The sequence below is a fragment of the Ornithorhynchus anatinus genome, chromosome 3 (genome assembly GCF_004115215.2).
Source record: "Ornithorhynchus anatinus isolate Pmale09 chromosome 3, mOrnAna1.pri.v4, whole genome shotgun sequence".
In the NCBI taxonomy this organism is placed as follows: Eukaryota; Metazoa; Chordata; class Mammalia; order Monotremata; family Ornithorhynchidae; genus Ornithorhynchus; species Ornithorhynchus anatinus.
In genome coordinates, this window is record NC_041730.1 from 5,561,298 (window position 1) to 5,587,564 (window position 26,267).

General features: G+C 59.2%; 2 protein-coding genes across 3 annotated transcripts; one reads left to right on the forward strand and one right to left on the reverse strand.

The window, feature by feature from the left end:
- Positions 1-1,655: 1,655 nt before the first annotated feature.
- Positions 1,656-12,773, forward strand: MUS81 (MUS81 structure-specific endonuclease subunit). 2 transcript variants are annotated; one of them, XM_029060769.1, is made up of 16 exons: positions 1,656-1,935; positions 4,067-4,199; positions 5,400-5,494; positions 5,747-5,845; positions 6,765-6,833; positions 7,683-7,771; positions 7,980-8,117; positions 8,459-8,551; positions 8,648-8,769; positions 8,932-9,029; positions 9,459-9,575; positions 10,024-10,119; positions 10,200-10,337; positions 10,461-10,564; positions 11,168-11,251; positions 12,016-12,773. In XM_029060769.1, exons 1-16 carry the CDS (start codon positions 1,801-1,803, stop codon positions 12,032-12,034), a joined length of 1,629 nt encoding a protein of 542 aa, XP_028916602.1. In that variant the 5' UTR covers positions 1,656-1,800; the 3' UTR covers positions 12,035-12,773. The 2 variants fall into 2 exon arrangements, with proteins under 2 accessions (XP_028916602.1, XP_028916601.1); XM_029060768.1 differs by lacking the exon at positions 12,016-12,773 and adding an exon at positions 11,380-11,600 and having other exon boundaries at positions 1,657-1,935.
- On the reverse strand, positions 11,976-24,177 carry EFEMP2 (EGF containing fibulin extracellular matrix protein 2). The gene is made up of 11 exons (XM_029060770.2): positions 24,063-24,177; positions 23,422-23,509; positions 22,407-22,455; positions 19,347-19,571; positions 19,030-19,152; positions 17,304-17,420; positions 16,958-17,077; positions 14,867-14,986; positions 14,665-14,791; positions 13,176-13,371; positions 11,976-12,345 (listed from the first exon to the last, which is right to left on the reverse strand). Exons 2-11 carry the CDS (start codon positions 23,506-23,508, stop codon positions 12,184-12,186), a joined length of 1,326 nt encoding a protein of 441 aa, XP_028916603.1. The 5' UTR covers position 23,509; positions 24,063-24,177; the 3' UTR covers positions 11,976-12,183.
- Between the last annotated feature and the right edge of the window lie 2,090 nt (positions 24,178-26,267).

Consider the following 26,267-nt stretch of genomic DNA (forward strand, 5'->3'; position numbering starts at 1 on the left):
TTCCATCCCATTAAACCTTCCCCGATTCATTCCCAACCCCCAGAGATTTAGCAACCTGACAGTCACTTCTAGTACTTAGAGCTTTGTTTATACCCATCCTCGGCACTTGTGTTTATAAATAGTGCTCGTGTTTATGCACTTCTCTACGTATTTTCAATTTATTTATTTATATCAATGGCTGCCTCCCCTTGTAGACTGTGAACTCGTTGTGGGCAGGAAACGTGTCTGCTTCCCAAGTGCTTAGTACAGTGCTTTGCACACAGTCAGCACTCAATAGATATGATTGAATGAATGACTGAGCTTATCATGTGCAGAACCCTGTACCAAGCTCTTGGGAGAGCACAGTAGAACAGAGTTGGTAATAATAATAATGGTATTTGTTAAGTGCTTACTATGTGCAAAGCACTGTTCTAAGCGCTTGGGGATAGACGGTGATCAGGTTGTCTCAACATGGGGCTCACAATCAATCCCCCTTTTACAGATGAGGTAACTGAGGCACAGAGAAGTGAAGTGACTGGCCCAAAGTCACCCAGCTGACAAGCAGCGGAGCCAGTATTAGAACCCATGACCCCTGACTCTCAAGCCCGGGCTCTTTCCACTGAGCCACGCTGGTAGACAAGTCCCCTGCCCGCGAAGGGCTTACAGTCTAGGCGGGGATTCAACTGTTTACTCGGCCTCTCCTATTTGTAAATATTTTCACGTCCTTCTGTCCTCAGAGGGTAAGCCCTTTTGTTCCCGGGGCCCTTTCCCAAGAGCTCAGTATATGGCATTTCACACCCCGGATGCTTAATTACTCCTGGAACAATGCTCCACTTGGAGCTTCACCTTGGAAGCTGTAACCCTAAAATAAAATAAAAATAAGAAGATTTAAAAAAAAAAAAAGAGGCCCGGAACCCGCAAACCCCGGTAGAGCGCCCCCTTTCGGGCAGGCGTGGAACAGCGGCGCACGTAGAGCGTGAGCGGGGCATGCTGGGAGTTGTAGTCGGGGAGCGGGGACGATGATGAGAATTATAGCTCTGCTAATAATTACGGTATTGTTAAGCGCTAACTGTGTGCCAAGCGCTGTGCTTCAATCGTTCACCCCGATCGGGCCCCTCGCCACCCGGCCTTTACCCCCCCAGAGGCGCTCGGGTCCTTCCGCTCCTTCGGGGGCGGTCGGAGCACCCGGGGCTTCGGGCGGTTGCCATGGAGACGGAGTCCCGCCCCCCCCCCTCCGGCCCCGGGATGCCCTACATCTCCTTATTAGGACAAAAGGCGGCCGAGGGGCGGAACCGCTCGCGCACCCGAGCGGACACCTTATATGGACACGTCGGGCGTGAAGGCGACGAGTCAGCTGGGAGAGCGGCTGCACGGGCGGGGCTGGGGGGCGCTCCCCCTTTCCCCTCCTCCTGCGGGACCCGGCCGTCCTGGCCGCCCCTCCCTGCAGAGCCCCGGCGGGACCGGGGGGAATCGAAGCTCCCTGGCTCGGGGGCGACGTCTGTTCTCCGCGCCCGTTCCTGCCCGAGCTTCAGATGGGGGAGAGGAGGGGGAGGAAGGAAGGGGACAAGAGAGGGAGGAAGGAAAAAGGGGCGCGGTTGTTGGCCTCCAGGCCGGCAGGGGGCGTCCGCCCGCGGGTTGTGGGAGGAAGGGGCGGGGCTTCGGCGGCCGGGCGGAAGTTGCCCAGTGGGGGGGGGGAGAGGCGCCCGCCAGACCACGTGACCGGGAAGGGCGTCCTGCTCGGTTAGGTCCAGGCCCGGCCCCACCCCCGGCGTTTGGGGCGGGGGGCCGGTCGGGGCCGGTCCTTGGCCGTCCCGGGCCCCCATGGCGGCGGCCGCGCGGCCGGTCCGGAAGCGTCCGGTGCCCGCCTGCCCCAACCCGCTCTTCGTCCGCTGGCTGACCGAGTGGAGGGACGAGGCCGCCAGCAGGGGGCGCCGCACACAATTCGTCTACCACAAGGTGCCGGGGGCGGGGGGGGGGCAGGGCCTCATTCCCTCTCTCTCTTGCCCAATTCTACGCCCCAAGCGCTTAGGACAGTGCTCTGCACATAGCGCTCAATAAGTATGCCTCGATGAATGAGGAGCCGGGACCCCTGAGCCAGTGGAGCCCGTTATTGGGCAGGGGTGGGCTCTCTCTGTTGCCCACTTCTACACCCCAAGCGCTTAGGACAGTGCTCTACACATAGTCAGCGCTCAGTAAATACCACCGAATGAATGAGGAGGAGCTGGGACACCTGGGTCTGGGGGGTTTCATTCATTCAGTCGTATTTATTGAGCGCTTACTGGGTGCAGAGCACTGTAGGAGTCGGGACACTTGGGCCTGTGAAGCCCGTTATTGGGCAGGGGTGGGCTCACTCAGTTGCCCACTTCTACACCCCAAGCGCTTAGGACAGTGCTCTGCACATAGCGTTCAGTAAATACCACCGAATGAATGAGGAGGAGCTGGGACACCTGGGTCTGGGGGGTTCATTCATTCAGTCGTATTTATTGAGCACTTACTGGGTGCAGAGCACTGTAGGAGTCGGGACACTTGGGCCTGTGAAGCCCGTTATTGGGCAGGGGTGGGCTCACTCTGTTGCCCACTTCTACACCCCAAGCGCTTAGAACAGTGCTCTGCACATAGCGCTCAATAAGTACGACTCAATGAATGAAAGAGGAGCCGGGACACCTGAGCCTGTGGAGCCCGTTATTGAGCAGACGTGGTCTCTCTCTGTTGTCCACTTCTACACCCCAAGCACTTAGGACAGTGCTCTGCACATAGCGCTCAGTAAATACGACTGAATGAATGAGGAGGAGCCGGGACACTGGGGTCCGGGGGGTTCATTCATTCAGTCGTATTTATTGAGCGCTTACTGTGTGCAGAGCACTGTAGGAGTCGGGACACTGTGAGCCCGTTATTGGGCAGGGGTGGGCTTACTCTGTTGCCCACTTCTACACCCCAAGCACTTAGAACAGTGTTCTGCACATAGCGCTCAATAAGTAAGAAGCAGGGAAGCAGCGTGGCTCAGTGGAAAGAGCATGGGCTTTGGAGTCTGAGGTCATGAGTTCGAATCCCAGCTCTGCCACTTGTCAGCAGTGTGACTGTGGGCAAGTCACTTCACTTCTCTGGGCCTCAGTTACCTCATCTGTAAAATGGGGATTAAGACTGTGAGCCCCACATGGGACAACCTGATTCCCCTGTGTCTACCCCAGCGCTTAGAACAGTGCTCTGCACATAGTAAGCGCTTAAATACCAACATTATTAAGACTCAATGAATGAATGAGGAGCCGGGACACCAGGGCCTGTGAACCCATTATTGGGCAGGGGTGGTCTCTCTCTCTCTCTCTCTGTTGCCCAATTGTACACTCTAAGCACTTAGGACAGTGCTCTGCACATAGTAAGCGCTCAATAAGTACGACTCCATTCATTCATTCAATGGTGTTTTTTGAGAGCTTACTATGTGCTGAGCACTGGACTAAGAGCTTGGAATGGACAGATCGGTAACAGATAGAGACAGTCCCTGCCCTTTGACGGGCTTACGGTCTAATCGGGGGAGACTCAGTGAATGAATGAGGAGCCGGGACACCTGGGCCTGTGAGCCCGTTATTGGGCAGGGGTAGTCTCTCTCTGTTGCCCAATTGTACACTCTAAGCGTTTAGGACAGTGCTCTGCACATAGTAAGCGCTCAATAAATGCGATTGAATGAATGAGGAGGAGCCAGGACACCGGAGTCTGGGGGGGGGGGATGGAGAAGGAGCCAGGACGCCTGGGCCTGTGAGCCCGTTATTGGGCAGGGGTGGTCTCTCTCTGTTGCCCAGTTGTACACTCCAAGCGCTTAGTCCAGTGCTCTGCACATAGTAAGCGCTGAATAAATACGATTGAATGAATGAGGAGAAGCCGGGACACCTGGGTCCGGGGGGATGGAGGAGAAGCCGAGATGCCTGGGTCCACGGGGATGGAGGAGCCGGGATGCCTGGGTCTGGGGGACAGGGTGGAGGAGCAGGGACACCTGGAGTCCGGAGGATGGTTGTGTGGGGAGGAGGAGGAGGCAGGCTGACCTTTTCTCCTTCCCACCAACCTCTGCTCCTCTTCCCCATCCCCTCCCCCTTAGGCTCTGCGGTCCCTTCAGAAGTACCCCCTGCCCCTGCGCAGCGGGAAGGAGGCCAAAATCCTGCAGCACTTCGGGGACGGGATCTGCCGCCAGCTGGACGCCAGGCTGCAGCGACACCGAGCCGCCGGGGAAGGTCGGAGCCGGGGCCGGGGGTCGCAGCCTTGCGCCTTCCCCTCCCCGCACGGGCCTAGGGGGATCTAGGGGGACCTAGGAGGAATCCCGCCTCTGCCACTCGCCCACTCCTTGAGCAAGTCGCTTCACTTGGAATGATAATTATGGTATTTGTGCCAAGCTCTGTTGTAAGCGCCGGGGTAGTTACAAGCTCATCAGGTTGTCCCACGTGGGGCTCACGGTCTTCATCCTCATTTTACAGATGAGGGAACTGAGGCCCAGAGAAGTGAAGTGACTTGCCCACAGTCACACAGCTGACGAGCGGCAGAGCCGGCTTTTGAACCCACGACCTCCGACTCCCGAGCCTGTGCTCTTGCCACTGAGCCACGCAGCTTCTCAGACATACTCCCTGTCTGTTCTCCCTCCACCTTAGATTGTGAGGTTGGTGGGAGATGGGAACCAGATCCCACCCACTGAATTTGTACCTCCCCCAGCGCTTTGTTCAGTGATCGGCCCAGTGTAAGTGCTTAACGAATACCACGCTTATTTTTATCGATACCAACTGTGTGCAGAGTTTTGTACAGAGTGCTTGGGAGAGCACAACAGAATTTGGGTGCATGATCTCTTCTTTCCAGGAGTTTACAGTCTAGCCAGGGAGAGAGTCTAAACTAAATTAAGGATAAGATGAGGTAAAAGGAGTAGAAATTTGTCAGAGAAGGTCTCATGGAGGAGATGCCATTTTAGAAAGGCCCTTGAAGATGGGGAGAACAGTGGTTGGGTGGTCAGATGTGAAAGGGGAGGACTTTCCAGGCAGGGGGAGAAGGGTGGGAGCTAGAGGTTGGGGTGGCAGGAAAGAAGACGGGGGCATATGAGAAGTAGTGTGGCCTAGTGGGTAGAGCCCAGGCCTGGAAGTCAGAAGGACCTGGGTTCTATTCCCGGCCCCCATCACTTGTCTTCTGTGTGGCCTTGGGCAAGACATTTCATTTTCCTGTCCCTCAGTTACCTCATCCGTAAAATAGGGATTAAGACTGAGGAGGGCCGGGGACTGTGTCCAACCCGATTAGCTTGTACCTACCCCAGCGCTTAGAACGTTGCTTGACACATAGTAAGCGCTTAAGAAAAACCACAATTATCGAGTGACCGGCCCACCTCCCTCTCCTGCCCAACGGAGAAGGTGCGTCTGCCGTCGCCCTGACTCCTCCCCGCTTCTGCGTTCTTGCAGAGGATGAAGGTCCGGGGCCCCCAGAGGGAGAGAAAAGTGACCCCGGGGGCTCGGCGCCCAGGCCCGGAGGAGGACCCCGGCCCCCGTCTCTGCCGGTGAGGAGGCCGGGCTGCCTCTGGGGAAGGGGGAGACCGCCAGCCCCGGGAGGGGGGAGTGGGGGGCTGCGGGGACTTCTGCATAATGTCTCTCTTGCTCCTCCCCAAACAGCCTCTGCCTCTGTCTCTCAGTGAGGGGAAGGGGGTCCCTGAGGAAGTAGGGGTTCAAGGCCCGTGAGGTTGGGGGTGATCCCCGGGGTGGGGCCTGGGGGTGATGCGGCGGGCCCTGATGGGGTGCGGTGTGTGCCGCAGGGCCCGGCCCAGGGAAAGGCAAGAGGTGCCGGCAGCTACCGGCCCCCGCGACGCTCGGGCCCCTACGTGCTGCTGCTGCTCATGTACCGGGAACAGAGGGTAAAGCCTGGGGGTGCGGGAGCCTCCCGGGGACGGGAGGCGGGAGGCGGGGGGGGGGCCGGGAGCCTGGAGGGATCTGGGAAGCCTCGGGGGGGCCCCGGGATCCGGAGGGAGCGGGGCCGGGAATCCGGAAGAAGCCAAGTGGGGAGGAGGGAGACGGAAGAGGACCCGGCAGGTCTCCCCGAGGCAGGCAGCCCTTCCCTTCTCTCCCCTCAGCACAACCGCCAAATGGGTCCGCTATGGGGAGAAGCAGCAGAGCCCACTGGAAGGAGCCCGGGCCTGGGAGTCAGAAAGACCTGGGTTCTAATCCCGGCTCCGCCACGTGTCTGCTGCGTGACGTTGGGCAAGTCACTTCACTTCTCTGGGCCTCAGTTTCCTCCTCTGTAAAATGGGGATTAAGTGTGAGCCCCATGTGGGCCAGGGACGGTGTCCATCCAGATTAGCTTGAATCTACCTCAGCGCTTAGTGCAGCACCGAGCACATAGTGAGCCCTTAACAAATGACATTTAAAAAAAGGGGAAAGAGGAGACGCAAAGTCCCACAAGTCTGGAGCCCAGAGGGCCCTCTGCCCAGGGAAGGCGGCTGGCAGGGAATGCGTCTGCCAACTCTGTTCTTCTGTACTCTCCCCAGTGCTCAGTACAGTGCTCTGCACACACAGTAAGCATCGAATACATCAGTCAGTGGTTTTTATTAAGCGCTTACTGTGTGCAGAGCGTTGTACTAGTGCCTTAGGAGCGTACAGTGCAGCAGGATTAGCAGACACGTTCCCCACCCGATAATGAGCTTCCAGCCTAGAGGAATAAATACAATTGATTGATGGGGTGGGAGTGGGGGGCCCTGTGGGCGCCACCCCCGGAGCCTCCAGGTCGCGCCCCTTCCCCAGATGGTCCTGTTGCCCTCCCCCCCCCCGTGGTTTCAGCGTCCCAGTGGCCTCAGTTTCCTGTCCAGGGAGGAGTTGCAACAGCGATGTGAACGGGAATCTCCAGGGGTGAGGAGTCGGGGAAGGGCTGGGAGGGGATGGGGGTCACGGAAAGAGGGGCCTTTGGGGGCGGGGAGGGACCTCTAGCCTCTCCAAGGGGACTAATTATGCGGGGGGGGGCAGACCATGGGGGATGGGAAACAGCTTGGCCTAGTGGCAAGAGGCTTGGGAGTTAGAGAACATGGGTTCTAATGCCAGCTCCGCCCTTGGCTGCTGTGTGACCTCGGGCAAATCACTTACCGTCTGCGCCTCAGTTATCTCATCTGTAAAATGGGGATTAAGGCTGTGAGCCACACGTGGGACAACCTGATGACCTTAGACTAATCGATTAGACTAAGCCAGTCGACTAGACTGTAAACCCGTCAATGGGCAGGGATTGTCTCTATCTGTTGCCGAACTGTACGTTCCAAGCACTTAGTCCAGTGCTCTGCGCATAGTAAGCGCTCAATAAATACTATTGAATGAATGACCTTGTCTCTACTCCAGCGCTTAGAACAGTGCTTGGCACATAGTAAGCATTTAACCAATACCATCATCATCATTATTTTTATTAAGACCCGGTCCTGAATTGGAGCAAGAGAGAGGGGACCCCAGGCCATTTGCCAGGTTGACCAGTTGCATTGGTACCCAGAGCCCCCTGGTGCCATGTCTGTCCTTCGGTCAGTCAGTCGTATTTATTGAGCACTTACTGTGGGCAGAGCACTGTACTAAGCGCTTGGGAGAGGACAATACAGCAATATAACAGACACATTCCCTGCCCACAGTGAGTTTACAGCCTAGAGGGGAGACAGACATTACTAGAAATAGATGGACAGATGTGGACACGTGTCCTTGTGTCCCCCACCCCGCCGGGAGCAGGTGGTCCCCAGCCGCAGCACCGGACCCTGGCCTGCCCTTCGCTCCCTCCTCCGCCGGAATCTTGTCCTCAGGACCCATCGGCCGGACAGGTGAGGCAGACAGACAGGTGAGGCAGGCCAGACTCCCGGAGGGCCTTGGCCTCGTCCAGCCGGGCGGGCAAGGCCGGACCGGGGAGTTGGGTGGGCGCGGACCCCTGCGGAGGTAGAAGATGCGGTCGCGGGTGGGGTGGTCTCAGGCCTCCCCTCCCCCGTCTTAGCCTCCTGCCTCCCCCTCCCCGCCACCTCCTGGCCCCGGCAGATACTCGCTGACGGCAGAGGGGCTGGAGCTGGCCCAGAAGCTCGTGGAGGCCGAGGGGCAGACGGAGTCCGAACCTGGGGTCCCCTCTCCCCACTCCGGCCAGGAAGAGGAGCCACCGGATGGAGCGTCCATTGAGCTGTGAGACACCCTCCCCCTCCCCCGCAACACACCACAGGGCCCTTCGGCTCTCCCTGGCCCCTGTCCCGGCCCCTACCCCCTGCCCCACCCAGACCCCAAGCATCCTGGCTTTGGAGCCCTGAGGCGGGAGGTGGTGTGTGTATCCCGACTCCTCCCGCCAGACGCTACCAACAGTCAGTTGGTGGTATTTACCGAACACCGATGTTGTGCAGGGCACTGACTTAAGCGCTTGGGAAAGGACGATAGAGTCGGGAGACACGCTCCTTGCCCTCGAGGAGCCCCCAGTCTCATGGAAGCCGGGGGTCCCCCATCCCGTCTGACGGCCCTCTCCGACCCCACAGAGATCCCGGGGGACGGGACCGAGAGGCTGCCGTGGAGCTCCGAGCCGGAGGATACGAGATCGTTCTGTGTGTGGACGTCAGCGAGACCACGGGGTGAGCCGGGGAGGGGGCCGGGAGGACCGGGGGGGCGCTCCCGGCCTCCCCCACCCCCGATCTCATCGCCCGGTCTCCCCCTCAACGCGCGTGCAGGGGGACCTCCCGGCCCGAGCTGCTGCAGGAACTGCAGAGCCTGCGGGTCCCTCACGTCGTCCGCAAGCTGCACGTCGGAGACTTTGTCTGGACGGCGCGGGGCCGGGGCAGCGGGGAACCAAGTAACGCCGGGTGGACGGGCGGGGGGTGGGCGCGGCCCCGGGGGACCGGAAGGAAGGACGGCCAGGGTGGGGACCCGGGAGGGTTCGGGGAGAACCTGGAGGGTGGGGCCAGCTGAGCCCGGAAGGGGCAGGGCTGTGACTCAGCCCCATGAACCTCCTCAGGCCATCCCACGGAGCTGGTCCTCGACCACATCGTGGAACGGAAGCGGCTGGATGACTTGTGCAGCAGCATCATCGACGGGCGCTTCCGGGAGCAGAAGGTGCCCGGGCGCGGCCCCTCCCCCAAAGGGCCGCCCCTTCCTCCCCCATCTCACGGCCACTCTTCCCCCTCACCCCTTCACAGTTCCTCCGCCACGGAAAGTAGCGTGGCTTAGCGGATAGAGCCCAGTCCCGGGTTCTAATCCCAGCTCCGCCACTTGTCTGCTGGGTGACCTCGACCTTCTCTAGACCTCAGTTCTCTTATCTGTGAAATGGGGATTAAGATCGTGAGCCCCTTGCAGGACGGGGACTGTCCAACCTGATTAGCCTCTATCCCCCCCCCGCGCTTAGAATAGCGCTTGACACGTAGTGAACACTTAAATACCGTCGTCATGATCCCTCCAGCGAGCGTGCCTCAGTTTCCCCTTTCCCCACCTGGGACCCTGGTGCCCGCCCCTCGGCAGTGACCCTCCCCCGTCTGTCCCCTGCAGTTCCGCCTGAAGCGTTGCGGACTGCGGCGCTGCATCTACCTGGTGGAGGATCACGGGTCCGCCCAGAACCTCAGCCTCCCGGAGACCACCCTGTTGCAGGCCATCACCAACACCCAGGTGACGGGGCAGCCCCGCCCCCGCCCAGTACCGCTGCCAGAGCCCGCGGGTTGCCCGCTCCACGGGCCGCGGCCCCCGTGGTCCGGCGTGCCGGTCGCCCCCAGGGCCCCGACGGAGCCTGAGGGCTTCTAGCGAGGGCTAAAATGGCGGTTTCCGGGCCTGTGAGCTCTTCGAAGCCTGCCCCCTCCCGGTCCCGCTAAAATCCCTGCCCCCTTGTCCCCCTCCGCCGTCACGATGACAGGTGGGCACCGGTGCCAGAGTGCCCCCCTCCCCGGTTCCGAGGAGGCTCCCAGGTCTGGGCCTCTAGTCCCTAAGCTTGCTGTGGGCAGTGCCTGGGTACCGTTACACTGTACACTCCCAAGTGTTTAGTACAGTGTTCTGCACACGGCAAGGACTCAATAAGTACTTATGAAAGAATGGGCCCAGCCCCACTGTCCCGCTCGCCCAGGTGATCGACGGCTTCTTTGTCAAGAGAACCGTGGACCTGAAGGAGTCAGCGGCCTACCTGGCCCTTCTCACCCGGGGGCTCCAGAGGCTCTATGAGGTAAGGAGTCAGGGACCACCCCCTCCACCGCTTCCTTCCCCGGGGTCCCCCTTCAATCCTCCTCCTCCATCCTTCCCCAGGGTCAGACCCTGCACAGCCGGCCTTGGGGAAAGGAAGAGGAAGACCAGGCCCGAGGCGACACCCCCGCCCCCACCCCCCACCCGCAGTGCTCCTTCCTGACCTTCAGAGACTTCAATGCCGGAGCCATGAAGAACAAGGTGCGGCCCCGGCCCTCCCCCCGACCCTGCCGAGGCTTCTCTCCTGCTCCCCGTCCCCCACCCGATCCGCCCCGTCCCCCGGCCGGGATCGGCCCCTCCCCGCCACCTCACCTCTCCCGGCAGGCCCAGTCGGTGCGGGAGGTGTTTGCGCGGCAGCTGATGCAGGTGCGGGGGGTGAGCGGGGAGAAGGCCGCCGCCCTGCTGGACAGATACAGCACCCCGGCCAGGTGACGCCAGCACCGAGGGGGTCCCGGGCACCAAGTGGGCAGTGGGAGGTGTGTGTGTGTGTGCATGCTTTCGACTGAGGCACTGTTGAAGAGATAGAGCTCCTGGGCTAAGTGAGGCCAGGATCGGGGCGGGGGGGGTGCTGATGTGGGAAGGGGCCTGAAACACCCTCCCTCCTCAGATCCGCCAGAGAACATCTCTCCCCCCGCTTCAAAACCTTATTGAAGGTCCAAGAGGCCTTCCCTGACTAAGCCCCCCCTTTCCTCTTCTCCCAATCCCTTCTGCGTCGCCCTGACTTGCTCCCTTCATTCCTCCCTCCCTGCCAGCCCCTCGACACTTATGTCCATGTTTGTTATTTCTTGATTTCTATTCTTGTCTGTCTACCCCCGCCTCTAGACTGTCAGCTCGTTGTGGGCAGGGAATGTGTCTATTGTTGTCATCCTCTCCCCAGCGATAGTCCAGTGCTGTGCGCGCAGTAAGCGCTCGATCAGTATGATTGACTAGGGGTGTGAGCGGGGCCGGGGGGAGTGTGCGGACACTTCCAAGTCCGGCGCTGCTCTGGCGGTGCATGTTCTCTTTCTGTCTCACTCACTCTGTTCCTGCAGCCTCCTGGCTGCCTATGACGCCTGTGCCACTCCCCAGGAGCGCGAGGGGCTACTCAGTACCATCAAGTGCGGCCCCCTGAAGCGGTGAGACCCCCCAGTCCCCCTCTCCGCCCTGGCTCTGGGAGGTCCCTGCAGGGAGGAGTCTGGGAGGGAAGGGAGCACTTTCCATCCATCCGTCTGTCCCAGCCCCACATCTGCCTTCTCTGTTGCAGAAACCTGGGTCCAACCCTGAGCCGCACCCTGGCCCAACTCTACTGCACCCCAGGACCCCTGCCCTGAGCCCCCAGCCCGGACCCGTGCCAATAGAGGGGGGAGGGAGGGGCAGGGGTCGAGGGGGGAAGGACAGACAGATCGGGGTGTCCAAGGCCCTGGGACGTGAGGATTTTAATGGAAAATCTCTTTGGTACAATAAAGGTTTGTTTTTTTTGTTTTGGGGGGGGCTTTTTTATGGTTTTTTTAAGCACTTACTGTGTGCTATGCACTGTACTAAGCCCTGGCGAAGATACAAGTTAATCAGGTTGGACACAAACCCCGTCGCACATAGTGCTCACAGTCTTCATCCTGTTTGACGGATGAAGGAACTGAGGCCCAGAGAAGTAAAGTGACTTGCCTGAGGTCCCATGGCAGATGAGGGGGCAGAGCCACATTAGAACCCAAGTCCTTCTGACTCCCGGGCCCGGGTTGTAGCCACTAGGCCACACTGCTTCTCCGTTGAACTGCACGTTGGCTCTGGGCAGGTTCCCGCATCCTCTTCCCCGCCCCCCACCCCTCTCCCTCCGCCCCCAAGGGACTCCACGGCTGCTGCCTCTGGCTTTTTCTCTTTTTTTATTTCCTTTCTCTTTTCTCAGTTCCGTTGCAGCTTGTTGAATGGCTCCGACTGTCAGCCCCAGCCCCGGTGTGGAAGGGTGGGGGCAGGGCCCTGTTCCCTCCGGAGTTTGGGGTGGGGGAGATCTGAGGCAGGGCAGGCCGGCGCCCCCTCCTCCCCCGGGGCAGCCCCCCGGCCCCACCCCTGCAGGTTAGAAGGCGTAGGCCCCCACGAAGACGGTGAGCCGGAGGACGGAGCTGGACCTGTAGCTCATGAGCGAGTTCATGGTCACCATCTCCAGGTCCAGCACGAACTCCCGAGGGCCCGTCACCGGTCGCGCCAGGACCAGCATCGCGCTGATGTTGTTGATTTGCTGCGGGAGACAGGAGGGAAGGGATCAACGGGGTGGACCCTGGGGTGCGGTGGGGAGGAGGGGTGGTGGGGATTGCTTAAAAAGCAGTTCCGCAGCTGGAAGCCCTGCCCCCTGGGAGCTCAATCTCATCCCCCTTGGACTCCCGGGGACTCCTGCCTTTGCTTAAAGGGGCCGTTGGAGAAGGCTAGGGTCGAAGGAGGGGCTGGTGGTGAGGGGGAGGCGTCGTCCACATTACCCCCACCCTCTGCCCCTTGCATATGGGTAACAGCTGTTGCCTCCTGCATGCAAAGAATCCCCTGTGAGCACATGCCCAGGTTTGTGCAAAGAATCTGCCGTAAGCCCCTTCCCCGAGCCCTAATTTGTGCAAAGAATCTGCTGTAACCACCTGCATGTGCCCAGGTTTGTATAAAGAATCTGCTGTAACCATCTGCATGTACTCTGATTTGCGCACAGACTCTGCTGTAACTTTGGGGGCATTCCCAGATTTGTGCAGTCTGCTGTAACCACCTGCGTGTGCCCAAATCTATCCAGAAAAACTGCTGTAACCACCTGCCGACACCCCAGTGCATCCACTGTGCAAAGAACGCGGGGAACCGCAGGGTCGGTCCGGGTAGGTGCTTTGAGCCAGAGTGAGCTCGATGAGAGCAGGGAACGCGTCGCTCTGTTGTCGTATTGTCCTCTCCCAAGCAGTTAGTACAGTGCCCCGCACACAGTAAGCGCTCAGAAATACGATTGAATGAATGAGCGGCTCCCCGTCCCACCCCGTGCTCAGCCAAAGGCACGCTGAGCACACGCCAGACACACGCTGGGCGGGGGGGGGGGGCCCGTACCCTGATGTAGAAGTCCCCCTGGGGGTTGCCGGAGCGGATGTGGAAGGCGTTGTAGGCCCCGGGGTAGACGGAGGTGGCCTGGATCTGGAAGACGTCAGCGGGGACGCTGCGCTCGGACGTGATGCTCATGTAGCGGTGGACGATGGTGGACGGCTGCTCGCGGCACAGAGGGTTGGAAGCCGGACACAAGCAGCGGCTGGAAACCCGTAGGAGGGTGTGACGATCCGCCCCCGTGCCCCCCCACCTTGGGACCCACCACATCCCTCCCCTCTGTGCCCGCTTGGTCTAATAATAATAATAATAATGTCGGTATTTGTTAAGCGCTTACTATGTGCAGAGCACTGTTCTATCCTAATGGAGGACCAATAATAGTATTAAGTGCTTGCTATGTGCCAGGCACTCTGCTGGATTACAGAAGCAGCATGGCCGAGTGGCTAGAGCCCGGGCCTGGGAGGCGGAAGGACCTGAGTTCTAATCCTGACTCCGTCACTTGTCTGCTGGGTGACCTTGGGCAAGTCACTACACTCCTCTGGGCCTCAGTTCCCTTATCTGGAAAATGGGGATGAAGAGTGTGAGACCCATATGGGACAGGGACTGGGTCCAACCTGCTTAGCTTGTATCTACCCGAACGCTTAGACCAGTGCCTGGCACATAGTAAGCACTTAAATACTATAAAAGAAAAGAGCTAGGGTGGGGATGAGCCACAGAAAGACTACAGCAGAGAAGCAGTGTGCTCTAGTGCAGCATGCACAGGCCTGGGAGTCAGAGGATGCGCGTTTTAATCCAAGCTCTGCCACTTATTTGCTTTGTGGACTTGGGCGAGCCATTTTTCTCTGTGCCTCAGTTACCTCTCTGTAAAATGGGGATAAAGACAGCCCCACGTGGGACAACCCGATTGCCTTGTATCTACCCCAGTACTTAGAACAGTGCTCGGTCCATATTCAGTGCTTAACAAATGCCCTAATAGTCATTATTACCACACACAATAAAATGAAAGCGATAGAGGTGGGGATGAGACACAGAAAGCCTACAACTCTCACTACCCCCTTGGGCAACGGTCTCCCCATTGCCTGGTTTCTAAATGGGGAGGGTCAACCTAACTGCCCCGGGGGCAGGGAGTGGCAACCCCTCCAGCAAGGATAGAGCCCAAGCCTAGGAGTCAGAAGGTCATGGGTTCTAATCCCAGCTCTGCCACTCATCTGCTGTATGACCTCGGCCAAGTCACTTCTCTGGGCCTCAGTTCCCTTATCTGGAAAATGGGGACTGAGACTTTGAGCCCCGTTTGGGACAGAGACGATGTCCAACTCGATTTGCTTGTACCCACCCCAGTGCTCAGTCCAGTACCTGGCACATAGTAAGCGCTTAACAGATACCAGAATTGAGGTGGGCCGGCCCTGCGGACTCCACTGTCCTGGGCTCTCCCGAGCGCTCAGTCCAGTGCCCTGCACAGAGGAAGCGCTCGATACATACCATGGGTCAACCGACTCACTTATCTGACACCTGGACGTAAGGCTCGAGGCAGCGGTTGGTGTCCACGCAGCGGTAGCCCCCGTGAAAGTTGACGCAGCTCTGTCCCTCGGTGCACTGATGGGAACCGGACTCGCACTCATCGACGTCTGCGGGGGCGGAGAGGTTCTAGGGCCCGCCCGGCTGGTCCCCACCCCGCAGCCAGGCCCCAGGCGGGCAGTTACCTTGGCAGAGCCGGGTGCCCAGCAGCTGGTAGCCCTGGGGGCAGTGGCAGGAGAAACGGCCTGGTTCGTTGAGGCAACGGAACTGGCAGAGGTAGCTGGAGTAGCCGCATTCATCTATGTCTGGGGAGGGGCGGGCAAATGACGGTATTTAGTAATAATGATAATTACGGTATTTGTTAAGCGCTTACTATGTGCCTGCCACGATACTAAGCGCTGGGGTGGTTACGAGCAAATCGGCTTGGACACGGTCCATGTCCTACACGGGGCTCACAGTCTTCATCCCCATTTTACAGAGGGGGGACCTGAGGAACGGGGAAGTGACTTGTCCAAGGCCACACAGCAGACAAGTGGTGGAGCCGGGATTAGGACCCATGACTTTCTGACTCCCAGGCTCGTGCTCTGCCTGCTACGCCATGCTGCTTCTAGTGAGCGCTCACCGTGTGCAGGGCCCTGTGCTGAGCGCTTGGGAGAGGATGAGGCGACAGAGTTGGCAGGCACGGTCCTGAGGCGCACGGTCCCGAAGGGGAGATGGACATAAAAAAATTACAGATAGGGAGAGGGCGGTAGGGGGGATGGGGAGGGGGGCAGGCTGAAACACTGAGGAAAAAGGGAGGGAGTAGGGCTGAATCAGTCAGAAGGGCACTTGGAGGGGTGAGGGTACCATAAAAGAGCAGCATGGTTTAGCGGCTAGAGTCCGGGTCTGGAAATCAGAAGGTCATGGGTTCTAATCCTAGCTCCGCTACTTGTCTGCTGTGTAACCTTGGGCAAGACACTTTAATTCTCTGGGTCTCAGTTCCCTCAACTGTAAAAAGGGGATTGAGACTGTGAGCCCCACGTGGGACAGGGGGCTGTGTCCAACCCCATTTGCTTGTATCCACCGCATGTTTAGTACAGTGCCTGGCACATAGTAAGCGCTTAACAAATACCATCATTATTATTATTATTATAAAAGGGATCCCAGATGGAAGCTGGCTCCAACCCATTTCTCACATGGGAAAAACGTCAGTGAGCTTTTGCTCATTCTGGAGTTCTCGGTTAACTTTCCCGGCTTCCATGTATGAATCTTTATCCTCTGTTCTCCTGCTGGATTCTGAGCCCCTTGAAGGCAGGACTCGTGTTACTCTCATTCAATTGTATTTATTGAGCACTTACTGTGTGCAGAGCACTGTACTAAGCGCTTGGAAAGTACAATACAGTAATAGAGACAATCCCTGCTCACAGCGGGCTCACAATCTAGAGACAAACATCAATACAAGTAAATGGGCATCAGGAGAAATAAATAGAATTATAGATATATACATAAGTGCTGTTGGGGCGGTTAGTTCAGTGTTATGACACCAACCTACTCATTGTACCTCAATCTCATCCATCTCGCCTCCAACCCCTCTCCCGTGACCTGCCCCTGGCCTGAAAAGTTCTGCTTCACCCCCAACAGGCCACCACTCTCCCCACCTTCAAAACCTTGTTAAAATTTCATCTCCTCCAGAGCCCTGACTAAGCTCTCATTCCCCGATTCCCTCTCCCTTCTGTGTCGCCCTCGCATTTGGATCTCTCTCCTTTCTTCACCCCACCCTCAGCCCCATACCACTTCTGTCCAAATCTGTCATTTATATTGACATCCGGCTCCCCCTCTAGATTGTGAGCTCTTTGTGGTCAGGAAATATGTCTCTTGGACTCTCCCAAGCGCTTAGTACAGTGCTCTGCACGAAGTCAGTACTTAATAAATTTCATTGATTGATTAATTGATAAGCCCCACGTGCGACAGGGAGAGTGTCCAACCTAATCAGACAGTATCTATCCCAGTGCTTAAACAGTTCCTGATGCATAGTAAACGCTTAACAAATATCACAATTATTACTATTATTATGGATTGATGGATGGGGAAAGTGGAATGGGTCGATCTTCCCCCTCGGCCCGTGAGCTCTTGGAGGGCAGGGACTGTGTCTCAGGGTTTCCTGTGTAAATGGTCAGGGCAATAGGGCTCTGCCACCAGTGAGGGTGGGGGGGGGGCTCTTTGGTCACTAAGGGCTGGGGGAGGGGCAGGGAAGAGGCGCCCTTCTCCCCTCCCCCCCGCCCCGGACCCCCGGTTACCGTTACAGGAGAAGCCGTCGCGGTGCAGCTCGTAGCCGGGATTGCAGCGGCAGAGGAAGGTGCCGTAGGTGTTGAAGCAGCGCTGCTCGCAGGGGGCCCCCATCTCACACTCGTTCACATCTGGGGGTGCAGGGACAGCGGGGATGGGCGCCGCCGGAAGCACGGGGGATGTCAGGGCTGGACAGGGCAGGACACCCCCCTGCCACCTCTCCTCCCCCGACCTCGGGGTCTCCCCATCAACCCCTCGAGAGAGGACCGGCCTCCGTCCCGCCTCCTCCCCGTAGACGGTGCGGGCCGGCTGGGCCCCGGGGGGGGGTCCCCCCTGCCCCGCGGCCCCCAGTCTCACCCACACAGGAGCGGTTGTTGGGGCCCAGCTGGAAGCCCGGCTCGCACTGGCAGGTGAAGGAGCCGGGGAGGTTGACGCAGCGGTGCTGGCAGTAACGGTAGCGGCACTCGTCGATGTCTGCGGAGTCCGGGGGGCAAGGGGCGGGGGGGTCACGCTGGGGCCGGGAAGGGGGCCGGGTCGAAGAGGCAGAAGGTGAGGGGCAGGGGGAGCGGAGGTGGAGGCCGGCCAGGGGAGCGGCCCGGGCTTAGTTCTGCGGAGGGTGGCTTGTGCTCCCTTGGGCTTGTAGAAGGGACGGTGCCTCCCCAAAACAGCAGAAACCATGGCCCTGCAGGGCAGGTCGGGAAAAATTGCCCAGGAGCCTCCAGGACTTGAAGTCCCAGCCGACCCTCGGCACAACTGGGCACCCCCATAATCAACCACTCAGGGGTATTTATTGAGTGCTGACGGTGTGCAGAATGGCTGCTGGGTGACCTTGGGCAAGTCACCTCACTTCTCTGGGCCTCAGTTCCCTCATCTGTAAAGTGGGGATCAAGAGCGGGAGCTCTGTGTGGGACAGGGACTGCATCCAACCTGAGTATCTACCCCTGTGTTTAGAATAGTGCTTGGCACATAGTAAGCGCTTAACAATTACTGTCATTATTATTGTTATCATCATTCATTCATTTAATCGTATTTATTGAGCGCTTACTGTGTGCAGAGCACTGTACTAAGCGCTTGGAGAGTACAATTCGGCAATAAAGAGAGATAATCCCTACCCACACTGGGCTTACAGTCCAGAAGGGGGGAGACAGGCATCAAACCAAGTAAATAGGCATTATTCTCTGGACCTCAGGGACCTCATCTGTAAAATGGGGATGAGGAGTGTGAGCCCCATGTGGGACAGGGACTGCGTCCAACCTGATTAACTTGCAAATACCCCAGTGCTTAGAACAGTGCTTGGCACATAGTAAGCACTTAATAAATACCATCATTATGATGATTATTATTATTATTGATTGGGCCTCAGTTACTTCATCTGTAAAATGGGGATGAAGAGTGTGAGCCCCATGTGGGACAGGGATTAACTTGATTCTATCCCAGTGCTTAGAACAGTGCTTGGCACACAGTAAGCACTTAACAGACCGTCATTATTATTAAAATCATTATCCTCTGGGCCTCAGTTATCTCATCTGTAAAATGGGGATGAAGAATGTGAGGCCCTTGTGGGACAGGGACTGAATCCAACCTGATTAACTTGATTCTATCCCAGTGCTTAGAAGAGTGCTTGGCACACACAGTAAGCACTTAACAGATACCATCACTATTATTAAAATCATCATCCTCTGGGCCTCCGTTACCTCATCTGTAAAATGGGGATGAAGAGGGAGCGAATCCAACCTGATTAACTGGTAAATACCCCAGCGCTTAGAACAGTGCTTGGCACACAGTAAGCACTTAACATATCCCATTATTATTACTATTACAAAAAATAGAGTTGGTAGACGCATTCCCCGCCTATGAGGAGTTGCAGACTGGAGGTTGAGGCCTCTGGGTCCCGGGCCTGACTCTGGGTCTGCCTCGTGGCCTTCAGTGTTGAGGCTCCGGGTGGGGGGGATGAACGGACGGGAGAAGAGGAGGGGGGGCCCTGTCAGAGCGACTTTGAGAGCAGATGGGGGGCAAGGGGTGGGGGGATGGGGTGCAAGAGGCCCCGGGGTGGGCGGTGAAGAGGACGGAGGGACGGACTGACCGACGCACTCGGGGCCGATCTTGCGGTATCCGTCGGGGCAGGAGCAGTGGAAGGAGCCGGGCAGGTTGTGACATTGCTGGCTGGGCCGGCAGTCGTGGAGGTCCAGCTCACACTCGTCCGTGTCTGCCGCCGCGAACCGCACGCCTCAGGGACCCCGCACCAGGCCGCACCCCGAGCCCGGAGCCCCCGCGCCGGGCCCGGGCCCGTCCACCCGTGGGGGCCGCGTCACCGGGCCCCGGCCCTCGAGACGGGGACTCGGACGCGGGCGAAGCCGGGGATCGTGCGGCCGCCCCCCAGCCCCGCCGCCCCCCGCTCACCCACACAGTTGTCGTCCTCATCCGGCTGGAAGCCCTGCTGGCAGTTGTTGGGGGAGAGCGGGCCGGGGGCGGCGGGGCCGGGGGGCCGGGGCGGAGGGGCCCCCTCGCCGTGGACGTCGTTGATGACGGCCGCGGAGCGGGGCAGGCACAGGTAGCCCCCGTAATGGTTGATGCACTTCATCTCCCCCTTGCAGGCCTCGGGGATGGTCTCGCACTCGTTCACATCTGCCGGGACAGGGAGGGCCGGCGGCTGGCTCTGGGGCGGAACGCAGCCCTGGCTCCCGTCCGGCTGCCCGACCTGCCCCGGCCCGGGTGGTCCCGGCGGGCCACGGCTGAGCCGTTTCCGGGGGGCGGGGAAGCTGGGCCGAGGAGCGCGGGCCGGATCGGGGGTGGGATGGAGGACGATGCATGGGAAGCAGCGTGGCCTGGTGGAAAGGGCCTGGGCGTCCGAGGACCTGGGTTCTAACCCCCGCTCCGCTCCCCGCTGGATGACCTCGGGCAAGTCGCTTCACTTCTCTGGGCCTCAGTTCCCTCATCCGCAAAATGGGGATTCGATCCCTGGTCTCCCTCCTGACTGTTAACCTCATGTAGATAGGATGATCTTGACTCTAGCCCAGCACTTAGTAGAGTGTCCAGCGCTTAGTACAGTGTCTGGAACATAGTAAGGGCTTAACAAATACCGTCATTATTATCAGTACCGTGCACATACAGATGCCTCAATTATTATTATTGTCATCTGGTCAGGCCCGTGAAGCGGCTAGCTCTGGGGAGTGGTCACTAATGTTCTGATCTGGTTCACCAAACGCGGGCAGTGACTGTGATGGGTCTTGTGCTCTGCACACAGTAGGTGCTCGACTGATTGATGGATCGAGAAGCAGCGTGGCTCGGTGGAAAGAGCCTGAGCTTCGGAGTCAGAGGTCATGGGTTCGACTCCCGGCTCTGCCACTTGTCAGCTGTGTGACTGTGGGCGAGTCACTTAACTTCTCTGTGCCTCAGTTACCTCATCTGTAAAATGGGGATTAACTGTGAGCCTCACGTGGGACAACCTGGTTACCCTTTATCTCCCCCAACGCTTAGAACAGTGCTCGGCACATAGTAAGCGCTTAACAAATACCAACATTATTATTACTATTATTATTATAATAGTAATAATAATGACGGAATTCATTAAGCACTTACTATGTGCCCGTCAAAGGACAGGGACTGTCTCTATCTGCTACCGATTTGTACATTCCAAGCGGTTAGTACAGTGCTCTGCACATAGTAAGTGCTCAATAAATACTACTGAATGAATGTGCCAGGCACTGTACTGGCTCACCAAACACAGAGGGCAGTGACTGTGCTCGGTCTTGTGCTCTGCACACAGTAGGTGCTCGATTGACAGATTGATTAATAGTAATAATAATGACGGAATTCATTAAGCGCTTACTATGTGCCAGGCACCGTACTACGCACTGTAGTTGGACACTGCCCCTGTCCCAAGTGGGGCTCACAGTCTCAATCCCCATTTTGCAAGCTAATTAGGGTTGGACATAATCCCGGTCCCACATAGGGCTCACCGCCTTCAACCCCATTTTACTGCTGAGGTAACTGAGGCACCAAGAAGTTAAGCGACAGGCCCGAGGTCACACAGCAAAAGTGGCAGAGCCAAAATTGGAAGCCGGGTCCTTCTGGCTCCCAGCCCCGTGCTCTAGCCACTAGGCCACGCTGCTTCGGCTGGGGTTCCCTTGGCCCGAGATTGCAGCTGGCTCTGGGGAAGGCGAGCACAGCCTAATGCAATAGTCAGTCTCCCTCAGCAGCAGCTGCAGTGGGGTGAGACCGACCCAGCCACGGCCCAGTGATAGAGCACAGGCCTGGGAGTCAGAAGGCCACGGGTTCTAATTCCGCCTCCGCCAACTGTCTACGGTGTGACTTTGGGCAAGTCACTTTACTCCTCTGGGTCTCACTTATCTCATCTGGAAAATGGGGATTGAGACTAGGAGCCCCCACGTGGGACAGGGACCGTATCCAAACCAATTTGCTTGTATCGTTTCCAGCCGTTGGTCACGGCGCTCCCTACTCCACAGCCAACTGCAATTTGGGCCAGGAGAAGTTTGGCGGTCTGAAGACAGGGTGGCTCTGAGCTGTGGCCAGTTGCCTCTGGCTGCCTCCACAGCAAGACAGAGCCAGGGCACAGTGGAGAAGCCCAGCCTGCCAGTCGGTCAATCAATCAGCCAATCCTATTTATTGAGTGCTTAACGTTTGCAGAGCATTGTACTGAACGCTTGGGAGATTCCAATAGAACGATAACAGCAACAACAGGAAAGATGGTATTTGTCAAGCACTTACTGTGTGCCAGGCTGGGAGCCGGGATTAGAACCCACGATCTTCTGACTCCCGGGCCCAAGTTCTAACCACTATGCCATGCTGCTTCTATTATGGTATTTGTTAAGCGCTTACTACGTACGTGCCAGGCGCTGTACAAAGTGCTGTGGTGGATACAAGCAAATCAGGTTGGACAGTCCCTGTCCCACACGGGGCTCACAGTCCTAATCCCCATTTTACAGGAGAGGGAATTGAGACCCAGAGAAGTAAAGTGACCTTCCTAAGGCTACACAGCAGACAAGCGGCGGAGCTGGGATTAGAACCCATGACTTTCTGACTCCCAGGCCCTATCCACTAGACCAAGCCGACGTTGCCAGCTTGCCCCCAACCCAGCTCTGGTGGGGATTCAGAAGGACCCAGGAGAAAGATTAACGACAACCACATCCTTCTCCACTTGCTGGCAGAAACCCATGATTTGCACTGGATTAATGACGACGAGCAAGTTCCCAGAGGGATGGGGGTCCTGGCCGGGATCTCGGCTGGGATGGGGGGCGGGGCTTCCGTCCCTCCCCCAGTGAAGGATGACCGGCCGGGGGACCGTGAGGAGCGGCCTGGCGGGTGCCGGGGTGAGGGGCCGCCGGGGTCCCAGCTTGCAGTCAGCTCGGCCCCTCCATCCATCACCACCCCCATCGGGTGCCCCTTGGACGGCAGGGGGGAGCCGAGGGGACGGACCCGGCTCAGCCCTGGCACACTCACCCTTACAGTGCTGGCTCTCCGTGTCCCACTGGTACCCATCTGTGCATTCCTGAAGGAGAAGGTGGGGGTGGGTTCAGCCCTGGGGGACCCCCCCACCCCCACCAATGCCACCTCCTGATTGGATTCCTGGGCCCCCCTTCCCCAGTCAGCAACCTGTCTATCCCTCTAGATAGCAAGCACCTTGAGGACAGGAGCCTTGTTCATTCATTCAATCGTACTTATTGAGCACTTACGTGTGCAGAGCACTGTCCCAAGCGCTTGCGAGAGTACTATAGAACAATAAACAGACACATTCCCTGCCCACAAGGAGCTGACGGTCTAGAGGGGGAGACAGACAGTAACAGAAACAAATGACTGACGGATATAGACCGAAGTGCTGTAGGGTTGGGAGGGGGCGATGAATAAAGGGAGCAAGTCAGGATGAATGCAGGAAGGGGTGGGAGACAGAAAAGGAGGGACTTATTCAAGGAAGGCCTCTTGGAGGAGATGGGCCTTCGATGAGGTTTTGAAGTGGGGGAGAATCATTTTCTGTGGGATTTGAGGAGGGAGGGTGTTCCAGGCCAGAGGCGAGACGTGGGCCAGGGGTCTACTTGCTCTACTGTACTCTCCCCAACGATTAGCACAGTGCTCTGTGCACGGTGAGCATTGAGTAATACTATCGATCCATCATCCCAGCCTATCCCTAAGGTCGTTCCTGCTGGCTGGTGGAGGAGGAAGGGAATGCACTCCTCCCCCTCGGCCCATCTCTTCTCCCCAGAGACAGCACTTTACAGGTCCGGAAGTAGGACGTGTCCGCCAACTCCCGTTACACCGTACTCTCCCAAGCCCTTCGTACAGGGCCTTGCGCACAGTCAGCCCTCCATCAGTAGACCGTCGATTGACGGCTTGATGGAACCGTAGGACCGGCTCCCCGACCGGAGCTGGGGAGGACTGTCCCGGAGGGGTTGGGGGGTGGGGGGCATGGGGAGGACCGCAGCTGGGGATCACACACACTCACACTAGCACCGTCTCTCACCGTGTAACTGTCCGGATCCTCGGGCTCCTGGGGAGATGCCACGCGGAGCACCAGCAGCAGAGCGAGGCAGGAGGCGAAGGGGGGCATTCTAGGGGCACAGGAAGGGGGACGGGAGGGCAGGAGGGCCCAGCTCTGGTCTCCCCACCCCATTCTCATCCTCCCCCCCGCCCAAGAGGGCAGAGCCACCCACCCGGGATGGGGATGGTGATCCTCTTCATCCCCCCAACCCCCCGCTCAGAACCCCGGCGTCCTGCCCTCCCAGCCTCTCCTCCGGTTGGGGGAGTGGGGGGTCTCCCGAGAAAGGGCTGGAGGGGGGTGGGGGAAGGGGCTCCTAACTCAACTCCGACTGCCCGGCATCCAAACGCCCCCCACCCCCGACCCCCTGCCCGCCATCTACCCCGCACAGCTTCCCCTCCCCACCTCCCCCAGCTGAGATTGACAGGCGGTGGGGGGGATGGGGGGGAGGGGGAAAGCCATTTTGCTGAATCGGCACTTTCCCCGTCTGCTCTCGTGTCAGCCCAGCCCGGGGGGAGGGGGATGGGGAGGAGGGGGATGGGGAGGAGGGGGACCCAGGCGCCCCCGCCCCCCTGCCGCCGCCCCCTCCCCCGTTTGCCGGTGTCTGGGGGGCCTCGTCCACTTACTTGAGGGTTTGGCGGTCCCGGTGGGAGCCCCCCGGGCTGGGGCTGGGGGTCGGGGCCTGGGGGAGGCGGACGGCTCCGTTCCCTGGACGAGAGGCCCCAGGAAGCGGCCGCCCCCCGCCCGCCCCTCGCACGGATTCCTGAGCCCCGGCCAGGGGGAGGGAGCCCAGCCCGCCCCCGGCCCGGCCCCCCGCCCCCCGGACCCGCCCCCGGCCCTCCGGCCCCGGGCCTCCGGACCGGCGGGACCGGCCCAGGCCCGGCCCAGGCCCCCCAGCTCCTCCGCTCGCAGCCCCCCACCCGCCCCCGCCGGGGGCCAGACCCGGGGCGGGGGTCGCCCTGCCCCCTCGGGCCCCTGCCGGGGCATCCGCAAGGGAGGCTGGCGATTGCCAAGGGGTCGGAGGCCGGGGCCGCCTGGGTCCCTCCCTGCTCGGACACGACGGAAGGGGGATCTAAGGGCGGCGGGGGATGGGTTGGGGGGGGGTTTTCGCCCTTTAAACCGCCCCCCCCCCAGACCCGGGCCGGTCCCCCCGCCCCGTCCCCCATCGAGGGGGACCCCGGAGGGAGAGGGCGGAGCTGAGCCCCCTCCCCCAGACCAGGCGGGAGGGGAAGGCCCGGGCCTGCTGCTGTTGCTGTTGCTGCTTGCCTGGGGGCCCGAGGGGGTCCCCAGGGGGTCCCCGGGGAGGGCCTGGGCCGGGGGCGCCTCCCCGTCCGCTCCAGGGGCCGGGACAGGCCGACCCCCCGACCCCCGGGACATCTGGAAACAGAGGGGGAGGGGAGGGGCCGGCGGGGGTCCGGAGCAGCTGCTGCCCTTCCCCCCTGCCCCCTCCCCGCCCGGCCCGCCTTCTTCCGAGGGGGAGCGGCCCCCGCCCGCCCCCTCCCCAAGCCAGGCCCAGGCCGGGCCAGCCGGTCCTGGGGATCCCCGGGGGGCAGCGGGCTCCCCGGGGTCGGGGAGAGGAGCCCGGGGGATGTGACCGCAGCCCCCGGCCAACGTCTGACCCCCAGCTGACCCCCGGTGACCCCCGGCCGACCAACAGCTGCCGCCGCCGTCTGCGCCCGGTCCCGACCTGGAGCCCCCCAACCCCACCCGCAAACCTCGGGGGTGGGGGGGGAGGTCCAGACGACCCCCTCCCCGCCCCCTCCGAACACACAGCTGGGGGGCGGGGCTCCGACTCCGACGTCCGAGGGGCTGGGGAGGGGACAATTCCTGCATTCATTCATTCATTCATTCATTCATTCAATCGGATTTATCGAGCCCTTACTGCGTGCGGAGCACTGTACTAAGCGTTTGGGAGAGTATAACGCAACAATGAACTGACCTCTTCTAGACCGTGAACCTGTTCGGATAGAGATCGACTCTTTTTGTTGCTGAATTGTACTTCCCAAGCTCTCAGTACAGTGCCCTGCACATAGTAAACGCTAATAAATACAATCGGATGAATGAATAAACAGTGACAATCCCTGTCCGCAATGAGCTCAGTCTAGGGGAGGGAGGCAGACATCAGTACAAATAAATAAATAAAATGACAAATATAGCGCTTGGGGGCGGGAGGAGGGGGAGGGGAAGAGCACAGGGAGTAATCGGCGCGATGTAGAAGGGAGTGGGAGATGAGGAAAAGGGGTTCAGTCTGGGAAGGCCTCTTGGAGGAGGTGAGTCTTCAGTTAGGCTTTGAAAGGGGGGAAGGTCATTGTCGGATTGGGGAGGGAGGGCGTTCCAGGCCAGAGGCAGGATGTGGGCCTGGGGTCGGCGGTGAGATGGAGGCCCAGTGAGAAGATTAACACTAGAAGAGGGAAGTGTGCGGGCTGGGTTATAGAAGGAGAGAAGCAAGGTGAAATAGGAGGGGGCGAGGTCACGGGGTGGGGGTGGGGGGCTTTAAAGCCAAGGGTGAGGAGTTTTTGATTGATACGGAGGTGGATGGGCAACCACAGGAGTTTGGGCCGGGCTCGGAGACCCTTGACAAGTTGAACATGTCGGACAGAGAACCCAGCTGACTCGGCCCCAGACCCTCTCCTTTCCTCCCCACCGCCTCATCCCCTCCCGGCTAGACTGTAAGTTATTTGAAGGCAGGGAATGTGTCTACCAACTCCGTTGTATTGGATTCTCCCAAGAGCATAATACGGTGCTCTGCACAAAGTCAGTGCTCAATAAATACCATTGATTGATTGATTGATCCCCCTCTAGACTGTAAGCTCGTTGTGGGCAGGGAACAT

Excerpts from the sequence above, each read along its gene's own strand:
- MUS81 (XM_029060768.1), top strand. The coding sequence starts at position 1,801 with ATGGCGGCGGCCGCGCGGCCGGTCCGGAAGCGTCCGGTGCCCGCCTGC. Across the intron at positions 1,936-4,066 it reads CACAATTCGTCTACCACAAG|GCTCTGCGGTCCCTTCAGAA; the intron begins GTGCCGGGGGCG and ends CCTCCCCCTTAG. Across the intron at positions 8,118-8,458 it reads GATGGAGCGTCCATTGAGCT|AGATCCCGGGGGACGGGACC; the intron begins GTGAGACACCCT and ends CCGACCCCACAG.
- EFEMP2 (XM_029060770.2), bottom strand. The coding sequence starts at position 23,508 with ATGCCCCCCTTCGCCTCCTGCCTCGCTCTGCTGCTGGTGCTCCGCGTG. Across the intron at positions 22,456-23,421 it reads AGGATCCGGACAGTTACACG|GAATGCACAGATGGGTACCA; the intron begins GTGAGAGACGGT and ends CTTCTCCTTCAG. Across the intron at positions 14,792-14,866 it reads GGGCACCCGGCTCTGCCAAG|ACGTCGATGAGTGCGAGTCC; the intron begins GTAACTGCCCGC and ends CCGCCCCCGCAG.